Source organism: Mauremys reevesii, linkage group 3 (genome assembly GCF_016161935.1).
Source record: "Mauremys reevesii isolate NIE-2019 linkage group 3, ASM1616193v1, whole genome shotgun sequence".
Taxonomy (NCBI): Eukaryota; Metazoa; Chordata; order Testudines; family Geoemydidae; genus Mauremys; species Mauremys reevesii.
The window spans coordinates 67,581,498-67,594,812 of record NC_052625.1 but is presented as its reverse complement, the minus strand read 5'-3'; the positions used below and the strand labels follow the sequence as shown (position 1 = coordinate 67,594,812).

The 13,315-nt window shown below is 37.2% G+C and overlaps 1 protein-coding gene across 4 annotated transcripts in view; it reads left to right on the top strand.

The window, feature by feature from the left end:
- FEZ2 (fasciculation and elongation protein zeta 2) overlaps positions 1–10,006 on the top strand; it is a 44,395-nt gene extending 34,389 nt beyond the window's left edge. For 3 of the 4 annotated variants that reach the window (XM_039532913.1, XM_039532911.1, XM_039532912.1), the window contains exons 7-8: positions 37–102; positions 8,270–10,006. In XM_039532913.1, the coding sequence (XP_039388847.1) occupies positions 37–102; positions 8,270–8,286 (83 nt within the window). In that variant the 3' untranslated portion in view covers positions 8,287–10,006. The remainder of the gene's footprint in view (positions 1–36; positions 103–8,269) is intronic. The other variant, XR_005597147.1, reaches the window with a different exon arrangement.
- Positions 10,007–13,315: the final 3,309 nt, after the last annotated feature.

Sequence of the window (13,315 nt, the reverse complement as noted above, 5' to 3'; positions counted from 1 at the left end):
TTTTCTCATCCACCCTTCCCCTCCCATGCTTTTCAGTTCTTTATGCTATGAAAGAGGACAGCGAGAAAGTGCCAAGCTTATTAACAGACTACATTTTAAAGGGTGAGTATGCCTGTTAGTATACATGCATTAGCTGAGATCTTTTATTTTAAGTTAATATAAGGTATATTAAATATATATTTTCAAATGCTGTTCTTGTGGCATTCATGAATTAATAGGTCTGTTATCTTCTTCTAATGAAACTATGCTTTAATTTTATTTTATGTGCCCAGAAGCCCCTAAGCATGTCACACCATAAATAAAACATTGTGACTGTAATTTCTTTTGTGATGGTCTAAAGCACATTACAAGATTGCCATAGGACATCATAGTATCAAAAACAAATCATTTAAGATCTAGTATAAAAGTAAAATATGAATAGTTCAAAATGTATTAGACAGGTTTTTCTGAAACAATGAACGACTTAAGTAATCTGTGGATTGCTGATACAAGGCTTGTAGACTTGTATAAATTTGAAATTTTCCTTCTGGTAAATATAAGAACAGCCATACTGGGTCAGACCAATGATCCATCTAGCCCAGTATCCTATCTCCTGACAGTGGCCAATGCCAGGTGCTTCAGAGGGAATGAATAGAACAGATAATAGACTCATAGACTTTAAGGTCAGAAGGGACCATTATGATCATCTAGTCTGACCTCCTGCACAAAGCAGGCCACAGAATCTCACCCATCCACTTCTATAACAAACCCCTAACCTATGTCTGAGTTATTGAAGTCTTCAAATTGTGGTTTGAAGACCTCAAGCTGCAGAGAATCCTCCAGCAAGTGATCCATGCCCCATGCTGCAGAGCCCCATGCTGCTGTAATCATCAAGTGATCCATCCCCTGTTGCCTATTCCCAGCTTCTGGCAAACAGAGGCTAGGGATACAAAACCATGCTCTGAAGTATCCCTGCTCATTCTGGCTAATAGATCCATATGTGGCTGTCTTCCACAGACAACGTCCTTGGATATTTTTCTTTATTCTGACAGTTTCTATTTAAAATTAAAAGGTTTGATTGTACCTACTGTATATTTTCCAGTGCTATACATTGTCTGATTTTCAGTGTGTCAGACAATGGGGATCATCATTTACCTTGAAAAACAGTTCCACAATCTAATAGAGATAATCATAAGGATTCTAGACATTTCACCTGAAATTGCATTCTTAGTTCATTCCATCACTACTGGTTATTTCATTTTAAATCATTTCTCTCCCTTAGTTATCATGCTCCGCTTTATTTTTGAACTAAACTATACAATGCATGTTTAGTGTAATTAATCTCTCTCCATAAATTAATCCCTTTGTTACTTATTTTGGTGTTTTCTCTTAAACTCCCTCCAATTTGTCTGCATCTTTGTGGTATTAAGATGCCCAGAACAGAATGTGATAATTCAGGCACAGTCTTGCTTCCTTCTCTCACTTAGGCACATGTAAACACTTGTGTTTACTTTTAAGCATGTACATAAGAGTAGTCTCATTTACTTCAGTGCTTAAATTAAGCATAGGCATAAGTTTTTGTAGGATCTAGACCATAGTGTGTAAGTGGAATTGCTGTGTCCCTGCTCCATGATGTGATGCCTCTTTGTATGCAGTCCAAAATTGCATTATCATTGTTTGTTGCCAGATCATACACTGCACATTCATCTCTAACTTGCTGTCCTTGATTTTTAGTGTTACTGTTTTCCAAGTATCTGTTTTCATATAAAATATCACTTGATTTATTCTCTTCATACCTAGTTGGTTGTATTTTTCTAAGCTGATTCTTGTATTTCCTGCTCATAATTTTGATTGCTCAGACCTCACAAGTATTTACAAATCCTCACAGTTTATAGTTATCAATAAATTTACTCAATATGCTGACTTTATTTCAATTTAAATGAAAATAAAAGATGGCTGTGAAATGTGCTAGGCCCCCTAACGCACAATTTAATATTACAAAAAAGCCCAGCAGTATTAAAATAATCATTATAACAAGAACACTGCTAGCTAGTCACCTACAAACACTCTTTCCACATCTTTTTTGTTCTGTCCTTTCCAAAAATCCAATCAAACAGATGACTTTTGCAGGATGGTTGAATTCAGTCTGTGTTTGATTTTCCTTTCGTCTTAAAATAAAGCCAGGCAGGAGCTATTATCAAATGCGTAACATTGTGACTTCACAATCTTTCTAGAATATCTATATCTTGTCTGAATTCTCTAGCCTTGCTTTAGCTCATATAGAGTAAATAGCAGAAGCTGCTTTTTTGTCTAGAACTTCTAATTAAGTGTTTTTTCTCATATGACAGGCAAAACAATTAAGCTGAAAAAATTCTAGTGATACTATTGAAGTTTATTTTTCATCTTAGTAACCCTGCATAGAAAGAAATAAATTACTTAGTATTTGTATTTCTTAGGGAAAGAAAATAATTTGTCTATTTTGAAAGATGCTTGGATGTTTAAAACGTAGTCATAATTTTTAGTAATTAAATACTAATCAGAATGGGCACATTTTACACACACATTCTCCTAATCTGGAGACATGACTAATGGGTTAACTGCACCCACAGGGCCACCAAAGCAGCTGATGACTCTGATTTTTTGGTATCTTCACTCATCCCCTTATATAATCCTGGGAAGTGCATCACAGCCCCAGCTGAAACTCTTCCAGTGCTTCAGACCATAAATGACCATAAACATATAAAAACTGTATACAAGAATGGGGAAAATTCCAGATTGGAACATCTTCTGTTAAATTTAAATTGCCTGTTCTCGTACAAGACTACTCTTCCAGCCTGGACTCATGACTGATGGGGAATAGCAAGCGGTTCACTCAAAATGAGTGGAAGGGGTCAGAGCAGAATGAAGAGAACAGTCCACTACAGGTGAACAGTGAGGACATGTGTAGACATACCTGAGCTAGGTTCAGTCTAGTTAGCTTGGTACCAACAGTGAAGCTGCAGCAGCACAAGCTGCGAAATGGGCTAGCCAACTTGAGTACAAGCCTGCCAGAGAGCCAGGCTGCGTACCTGGGTGGCTAACCCATGCAGCCATGGCTTCACTGCTGTTGGTACTCAAGCTGTCTTGGGTATGTCTGTATGAGCTGCAATCACATCTTCAAGTGCAATATAAACACCCAAAATGTTCTCAGACTTTAGTCTGTTATCTGGCATGTAGACAGTTCTTTCAAAGGATTATTAATGGAGGATTAGATCTTTTTAAACAATCTGTTCAGGCAGGCTTTGATGTTGCAGTGCCTTGGAGCCATTTGCTGCTATCATTCATTAACCATTCTTGTATACGAATTTCAACTTCATCCCTGAATTTCAGGGTAAAATGTTTTTCCTGCTTTTTTGAAGGTAGTCTCTCTTCATTGGAAATGTTGAGGATATCTTGATCAAGACTAGAACAACAGTGAGGATTTTGGGGCAGCATGCCACTTTCTAGAAGCATAGATGTGTGTTTAGGGATAACTGACCTGATTTCCTATAATTGATTCTAGTCTTAGCTATTTTGATAAATACAAGACAGATTACTTGCTGTTAAGGTTGAGTCAAGAAATTAAGTACAGAAAAAAATAAGTGTTAATTTCATCATGAAAGTTATTGAAGTATGTTAAAATCAAATGACTCTTTTTTTGTTTCGGTAGGGACTTCTACTTTCCCTAAAAGAGTGGACAGGGTTGTTCTGTGATAATGGCACATTGTGCAGCTCTGTGTGAAGTCTTGATAATACTGAATCTTGTCAATATAATTAGCTGAGTTTTTTCTAGTCCTGAATACTGTTTCTCAAGCAGAAAAATAGTTCTCTTCTAAAAGTCTTTATTAAGTGGCTATCATCTTCAGTGAACCCTTATATCAAGGCACAATTTTCACTCATGATAAAATGCAGAGAAGGGAATACTTAAAAAATACGAGAATATTCAGGCCAGCACATCTGGCTAATATGCATATTAAGGGAATTAGATAACATGAGAAAGCTCTGGACGTTATTGTTGAGAAGTTGTTTAGAACTAAGGATTGGAGGAGAAAATAAAAATATTATAACAATTCTTGCAATTGCCATTTTCAGTACCTAGTGGTATAATGGAACAAACAGAGAGAGAGAAAGAGATCTGTGTTCATCTATAGGTAAATGGAATACTAAGCAACAAATCTTGTCAAATGTGATTGCTTTTTTGATAGAATCAAAAAATTAGTTGAGCTTAATAGAGATTCACTGGATTTCATTAAAGCATTTTTATACAAAGTGTCAAGTTCTCTCAAATATGCTCGAGTACTGACGTTGATTATCTACTTTGTGGAGGACTAAACGCAGGTAATAACTACTGTGTTGAGTTGGAATGTCTGGTAGGGTCTTGTTGAACTTATTGTATTGTTTCATCTTTAATAGCTTCATTACTGGTATGGTTGAGTGGGTAGAACAACATGCTAATGAATTGGGAAAGACAGCTTAGTCTATTGCCTGTGACACTGGGCAAGGACTTTGGCAACCTGAGTTCTGTTGCCAGCTCTGCTGCTGATCTTCTGTGTGACCTAGGGCCAGGTCACTTCTCTTTTCTATGCCTTTGTGTCTCTTCTCCCCCTTTGCCTGTCTTGTCTAAATAAACTGTGAGGTCTTCAGGACGGGTATTCTATCTGATTGTGTATGTGTACAACACTTAGTACAATAGGACCTGATCTTGGATAGGACCTCTAGACACTATAGATGATAAATAATAAATTGGAAGTTGGTACTAAATTAGGTGTTATGAGAACTAGTAAAGCAGAAAGGCTATAAAAGGTATGAAATAAAGGGAGGAATTAATAAATTGAGCTCTAACTGGTAAAAAGGCCAGGTAAAGCATCTAAGTGAGTGGAAGGGAAGATCCTCAAAGGTACCAATGCCAAAAGAGACCTAGGACAAACTAGATGTGAATATGTAATGCAGTAAAATAGCTAAAAAGGCCAGTCAACTTGGGGCTGTTTCCAGTGAGGCATCTCATTATGCGGGGCAGGGGGGAGAGGATGATTTAGTGGATTTCTGTGATTGGAATCAAAATACTTTGCATTGCGTTTGCCATTCAAAAAAGTCTTTAAAACGAATATTAAAAATAAAATTACTTTAAAGATATGACTTCAGCTTATCCTCATAGCCAAGACCCTTCATTCCAGTGATCAGTTAGGTAGTAGTTCTTCGGATCCTCTCTAAAATGTGTAACACTTCAGAGGCAAGTTGCCAAAACTGGACCCGCAGTTCCAGACAGGGTCTTTTCATGGTATTGCACAATGGAATAATTATTTCTCTTGTTTTGTTCATACTATTTTTGATGCGGTCTAAAATCCTTTTGTTTGTCTTTGTGACAATTCACCATTGTTTCCATCCTTATGTTACTGGTAATGAAAGAGGCTTAGTGATTTATATTTAGTACCTTGTAATTCATTACCCAGCAAGATATGGGTCAATGTATGATTTTTAGATCTAAAATGGAAATACTTACTAATGTGAAATTCAATCAGACATTGTTTAGGCTGCATTCCAGATGTGTTTAAATCTTTCTGAATATGATTGAGAAACAAGGTGGGTGAAGTAATATATTCTTTTGGATCATTTTCTGTTCGTGAAAGAGACAAGCTTTCAAGCTTACACAGAGCTCTTCTTCAGGTCTGGGAAAGATACTCTTAAGGTATATCTGCCCTGCAATACACTGATAGATACAATAGATACCCACAGCTGGGCCATGCCAGCTGACTCAGGCTTGTGGGTCTCAAGCTAAGGGGCTGTTTAATTGTGGTGTAGAAATCCAGGCTTGGACTGAACCCCAGATTCTAAGATCCTGTGAGGTGGGAGGATCCCAGAGATTGGGCTCCAGCTTGAGCCCACACATCTGCATCACAGTAAATAGGCCCTTAGCCCTAGCCCTGCAAACCCAAGTCAGCTGGCATGGGCCAGGCATGGTTGTCTAATTGCAGTGTAGACATACCCAAAATGTAACCGCTAAATACAAGGTGGAACAGATTGTTTAGCACATGTAGTTAACACACATTGTAAGAGAAGTGGCCAGTTAACACCTCTGCAATCATAAAACAAAAGAGGTGGTTTTAGTGGGTTACAGATTGTTCTAATAAGCCATAAATACAATGTCTTTATTAAGTCCATGATTTTCAGTGTGTAGCAAAGTTATGAATTTAAGCTCCCAGGCTTGTCTTTTGAAGGTGTTGTGCAAGTGTTGTGAATATGATTGGCACTTGAAAACCATAATAGCCATGTTTCAATCCCAAGCCAGGATGGAGGAAGCAGAAGTGTGAGATATTAGTGATTTGAAGGAGAGGGATGTGTTTAGTGTCAGGAAAAATCTATATTAATGAATCAAGGCCAAGATTTTAAAATGTTCAGTTAAATAAAAGTATACCATCAGTTTGAAATTGGAAATTTCAAATAATGAGTTAAAAGTATTTTTGGGTGCTATACCTTCTCCGCAGTTAATCTCCCAATTTTAGTGGTTTTACAATCATATTTTTCTTTTTTAAAAAATTCTTCTCATATCATCATGTGAAAGATCAACAAAAGCAGGGGAAATAATGAAAATAACATTTTAGTTTGTGCATTTTACAGCACTTTGTGCAAACTGCAGAGCAGAGATGAATGTATTTTCTGTAATTTCGGCTAGCGAGTGTTCTTAGGTGTTACTTACAATAATAGTAGGTACAAAATGTTCAGATAAGTATGATTAAGTTAATCATGTCCCTTTAATAGTCTCACAGCAGCCTTCACTCTGCCTACTTGCATACACAGTATGCATTACAATACTATAATTTCATTGCATGATCACATAACGGGATGCTATTCAGTAAATATTACATCATTATACACAAAGGAATAAAACTTTTCTGTAATTGGTAAGAATATACGGTAGTATGTAGAATTTTTCATTATTGTGTGGCATGATTATATATAGACATGGTTGAAATATATGAATGCAAAGGGCCAAAGATACATTTGCTGATGGCCACGTGTAAAAAACCCTAAATAGATACCTATAGCTTGAATCTTTTGATTTGTTAAATTAAATCTCTAGCCTTAACAATACATTACAGTAGGTTTTTTGCATACATTATATATTACCATTGTGATAAACCATGAAAGCCAATTAGATTTCCTTATTCTTGACACAAAGACATTTATAAGTTTAGATAATACTTTCTTATTTGAAAAATTACTTTATTAAAGTTCATATGAACACTTTACCAGAGTAAGCTCCTTTTCAAAATCTTCCATTCTTACAGTAACACAAACTGACTGGCTTAAAACTTGTAACTAATCTGAGTATTCTTGCCTCGTTGCTCATAAATGAAAAAATAGTGGTTATGAAGGTAGTTCAAGAAAAATATTGCTACACATACCGCCAAGTAAAATGGAAGAAAATGTGTGTATTTGTCTTTCTGTCAAGTTAAATAGTTTTTAATTATTCTTCCGACCCCCGACTATTTAGATTGTGGAAGTTGTATGTTTTCCCATCTTTGAACTTGTTTCTTTTATCCCGCACCTGATCTTTTAAGTTACCAATAAGGGCTGAAACTGAATTTTTGTTTTAAATTAAAAGGCAAAAATGTAACTGTCAGTGTTTTTATTTTTAAATTGTAAACATGTTTCTGATAATAAGGGTGGTTTTTTTCTTGTCTTTATTATTTAAAATTTTTGTGTTTCTTTGTTACAACCTGACTTCTTTGTTTGCTTTTGTGTTGTGCTAGCATTGGTTTGAAAGCTGGATTTCTCTGAGGTTTGTCTCTTTTAGATGCGAAACAGGAATGAGAAACATGTGAAGGACATGTCTTTGTCTTCCCACTTTACATGATCCACAGGGTACACACATCAAGCTTAGAATTGTCATCTGAAATTTTCAATACATACTTTAATATTTCACTGCATGGTAGCACTTGCACTTTTTCTTGAATGTTCCATGAAATTATAGTTAATTCCTCAGGATAGAAAGCTTGTTAAATGTAAAGTGTAAAAACACCATTATTTAAGACATGATCTTTAGTTAACTCATTTCTGTGTAATATTAGTTAGTGATAGCATTTTTTGTCATAAAGTTTTCTTTTGGGAAGAGGGTTACACTTTAATTATCTATTTCAATTCTAGATTTTATTCACTGCTTTTAGAGTATAGAAGATGTCATTCTTCATGTTTGTTTACTGTACCTTGCAATGTGTTTATGCACACTGTGTTCAATGAGGTTTATGCCTGTATATTTGTGGTTCTTTTGCAGTTCTGTGTCCGACATGAAAAGTGCTGCTTTACTTCAGAAGTACCCAGGCTCCTTCCTGTGACAAGAAACTTTCCAGAGATAGTTCATAGTATTTTCTTTCCATTTGGCACTGTATCTAAACCTGTATGTATTTACTTTCCATGTCTGTTTGGATTTTTGGATCATACAGTAGGCCTTTTGGGCATGATGATAGAACTTACACGCTTTTCATTTGATGGTGCAATGTGCTTGAGCATAGAACAAACATTGTACAGTTTTACTCACAAGCTTTGGTTTGGCTTTTTAAAATCTGTTTTACGTTGTGTAATGTAGTAATCCCTCCCACATATTTCATTGTTGGGGGAAAAAAAACTAAACTTTAAATACTGTAAATAAAATAAGCCTATAATTTTAACTAATCTGCAGTAAAAAAACAAAAAAAACAAACCTCTGTTCTTATATCAAACTTGCAAAAGGGATCATAGCCAAGCCTGCACTGAAGAATTCCATTGAAGTTCTTCAGTGGACACTCCAAAACAGTGATAGTGGAAACTGGCACTGAACACTTTTTTTAAAAAAAGCAGTAACTCAGATTAAAACTATAATACTGTATTGTTCAGACATTGAACAAATGTTCTGATGCTCTTCAGGAGGAAGAATCAGTGTCTCTGCTCCCTTTACTTACTACCTGATTTACATAAACTTCAAAATATTAGATGATAATTCTTCATCACTCTTATTTTCTATTGGTTCAGTTTTTAATAATTGTCTGTTGAGACCTGGTATGTTCCCTCATTACTGCTATCATTTTCGTACTCATGGTAAATATTTGGATAATATTTTATAGGCTGCAGTATGTAAACAAATATTTTAAGATGCTCAGTGTCCTTTAAATTATGTGTAGTGTTTGAGAAATGGTCATTCTCATTTCCAAGACTGTTATGTTGAAACTTTCATTACCATGTACTTATAAGGCATCCTACAGATCTGGCTCTTGTAACTCCCTGTCTGTCATGATGTTAGACCTGTACCTAGATGTCATTGATGGGAACATATTTTATAAATCATATTAAATATCTTTGCTAGTCTTAGAGCAAGTCCAGTGGTGTGAAAAGAGAAGTAAATGCCAATAGAAAGAAAGTAACTGTTTTTAGGTTTGATTCCATATTTATTATATATTTATACTATAGCAGCCCCCAGAGCCAGCCATGGTACAAATACATAGGCAGATACAATCCCAAAGAGCTTATAATCAAATTTTTTTCCCAAGAATTTTCTTCTGTTCCTTTATCTTAAAATCTTAGTGATGAAGAATCTGTTCTAGAATAATTTTCATAATGTAATACTTTTAAGAATCTGCTTATTAGTAGCAGATACTATATGAGTTCTTCCACTTGATTAGCAGAGCACATTAATTATGAACATGGCACTCAGTAATGCAGTTTTCCCTCTAGATTCAGTTACAGTATTATAATTGAACTTCAGTATTATGTGTCCGTTGTGCCTGTCTTTTTTTTTTTTTCCAGAATATTCAGAACTCAGAATCAATAGCCATTACACCGCTTGGTCAGCAGTGGACAATCTGCTTGAGCAGGATAATGGCTAAGTATTATTTCACCTGTCAATGAGATGCTCCTTCTGATCTGCTTAAATGGTTACGTTTCTGTGAAGAGAGTCTTGCCTGTATTATTCTTTTTCTTTAATAGTTCCTCTATAAAGAAAAATATTGTTTCCTCTGCTGATATGTTGTGAATTCAACATGGCATTCCTTGTGTTTTTTTGCTGAATGTGTTGTTTTTCTGTAGAATGTTTCATTTCAACCTATTGTCTTCTAGTTTTCAACTAAGAAATAATCCTATTCCATTATTTCAGTATAGAAACTGAGAAACAAGAGATCAATGACTTCAAACCTGGTCAGAACCATTATTTATCTCCAAGCCAGGTCTATTCAAAGGTACTTCCTGGTGCTGTCTAGTCCTAAAATGAATGCCTGACAATAAGGTTCAATCCTGCAGGGTATTGAGCATTCTGGCCTTGATCCAGCAAAGAACTTAAGATACTGATTTCTGTGGGACTACTTATGTTAAAGTTACTTAAAGTTACACAGGCATAAGTGGATCAGGGTCAGAGTGCTCAGCATCTTGCAGTATAGAACCCATTAGTGCTTGGCATTCCTCTGTGCATTCAGTGAGACCAACTCCAGGACAGTGCTGCTGTTTTCAAGGAAGAAGTTCTCAAAAACAGTCGAATTGAATGGTGGTCCTACTGGGAGTTGTAATTTTTGGTAGAGCTGAATTTTCACATACAGTTCAGACTCAAGTTCCACATTGACTCATCAGTCTGAAAGGCATGAAATCCAATGCATTGGAGTCAAGGTGCCAGGTAGATCTTTCAGTATGCTCCCTGCACGTTATTCATTAACATTCAGATGCAGGCAAAATTTCTCTCAAAGCAAATGTGTAGATTTGTATGTAATGTAGGGATGTTCAAATCTATGTACATTTATTATTATTTCCATACTTTTTAAATAGTTTTAGTTTTGGGGGAGGCTTATGGAATTTTCCACTGTACCCATGACTTTGCCATTTGTGATGCCAAGTGATTGCAGAGTATCCTATTTCTAACATTTCTTTGGGACACTTAGCTAAATTACACTGTAGCCTTTTTTAACTAATATTTTGATATTTTCGTATTGTTTTCTTTATTTATTGTAGCAACTGAAACTTTAATGAAGTTATTTGTCTGAGAATTGAGGTGACTATTTAATATAGTAATGATTCTGGGGATTGCAACTACTGGACTTGTTTTGCTGAGTACAATATTGGGAGCCAGGACAGAGAGGTGTGTGCCTGATACTGAACCACTGAAGTCAGTGGTTGCAGGATCAAGCCCTATGAGTGGGGGAAGCGAAGAGGACTTTAAGCTGGAAAGGCAGGGACAGAGGTGTCTCCTGAGTTACCGTCTTTCTCCTTGGATGAGAAAGGGAGATGCAGAGAACCACAGTACTCTACCCATCTCCTTTACTACAAAAGGGGAGAGGTTTCCCCATGGCTTGATCATTCCCTGGCCCTCTGCTGAGTTAGGAATGAGGAGAGAAATGTCCCCATGAGCATTTTCCCTCTTTAAATAGGTAAAAGAAACAAATGCTCTCAAGTTTCCCTGTGTACTCCTACTCCTGGGGTGGGCAAGGGAGGTAAGAGATGATAGATAATGAGGGTAGGTGGAGGATTAGCTAAATTAGGGAGAATGGAGGCAGAACAGGAAATGAAAGGTGCTAGGAACATGGGAGAAGAGGAGAAAAGAAATGGAAAACTGGTAGCGGAAAAATCAGAAAAGCATTTGGGGGAAAAATTGAAATAATAGTCTTAGAATTTAACACTATAGGAAAACAGACATTGCTAAAAAAGTGCAAAAGATATACCAAAATATACTATGTAGTCTGAATCTCCTAAAAATGTCCTTAGCTGTGGATAAGTTCAATGACAAAAATTGTCTGCCCTACCAGACTTAATTGAATTTTTTAAGTATTCTGTATGCAGTGTTTTTGTAGCCATGTTTGTCCCTGTGTAAGTATTCTGTGTAAACCTCGCCTATAAAAGCCTGGCACTGAGCAACAAAAGCTGAAAATGGGTAATGTGCACAGGGCCGGCTCTAGGCATTTTGCCGCCCCAAGCACGGTAGGCAGGCTGCCTTCGGCGGCTTGTCTGCGGAGGGTCCGCTGGTCCCGCGGCTTCGGTCCTTCGGACTCCGCAGGCAAGCCACCAAAGGCAGCCTGCCTGCCGCCCTCGTGGCGACCAGCAGAGCGCCCCCCACAGCTTGCCGCCCCAAGCACGCACTTGGCGTGCTGGGGCCTGGAGCCGCCCCTGAATGTGCACCCAAACCAGCAAATAAATTTGCAACCTGCAAGTAACTTTTTTTCTGTAACTTTTATGCACTTAAGGCTCTCTGTGCAGTTGGGCCTTGGAGCAATACTGTGTCTTGTGCTTTTTCAAAGAGCCAGAATTCCCTAGCTCTTGGATATTTCCAGAGCACTGAGAGAGTGACGTCGGAGAGCAGTTGCTGACAATTTCAGGATTCCCTGAACTCATAAGGATAGGCCCCTACTAAGCATTTTTAATTTGGGACAGATCTGGGAGCAAGACGTCTTAAAAAACTAAATGGTATTAAATCACCAAAAATCGATGTTCACCAAAGAAAGCTGATATACATTTCCCCTCCTCCTCCCCCCCATTTCATGGAATTCAGATGGTTCATTTTATAGATTTACCCACTGGCTGGCTGGAATGAGGGCAAACTAGTTGAGATTCAGTCCAGATAGGAAGCATGCTCATTGGCTGGGGCAAACTACCAGTAAAACATCAACAATAATATCAGCTCTCTTCTACTGAAGGGCTGTTGGTCTTACTGGATCCTCAGCTGTTTCTAGTAGTGGCCAAGAATATTTTGTATCATCTATGCTAGGTCAGGAAGTTGTGACCTTTTCTTTGGGATGTCACCACCGTAATTCATGCCTTTGTCACCTCCAGATTGTGTTACCTCAACATCCTACATGCTTTAATACCACCCGGAAATTACAGCTAGTGCAGAATGTGGCAACTTGTGTGCTTGGCAACAGTGCAGAGCACTTCACACCTGTGTTGATAATCAATCAACACTAGCTTCCTATTAATTTCCACATTATTTTAAGATGTTTTTAATTTATAAAGCCCTAAAATGGTGTAGGTCATAGGTAGCTCTGGAACTGCCTCTCCAACTAGGACTCCAGCTATGACAGCTAAAATCCACTGATCAGAGGGGTAGCCGTGTTAGTCTGGATCTTCTTGCATCCGAAGAAGTGGGTATTCACCCATGAAAGCTCATGCTGCAAAACGTCTGTTAGTCTATAAGGTGCCACAGGATTCTTTGCTGCTTTTAAAAATCCACTGAAGCACTTTAACCTAACATCCCTCTAATTCTGTCAGGGTGGGACTGAAGGCAATGGTTTTTTTAGTGAAATAGTCTCAACTTTGAAATGTGTTGTCCCCATTGATCCACCAGAGCCCAGATTTGTTGATCATCAGGTCACTC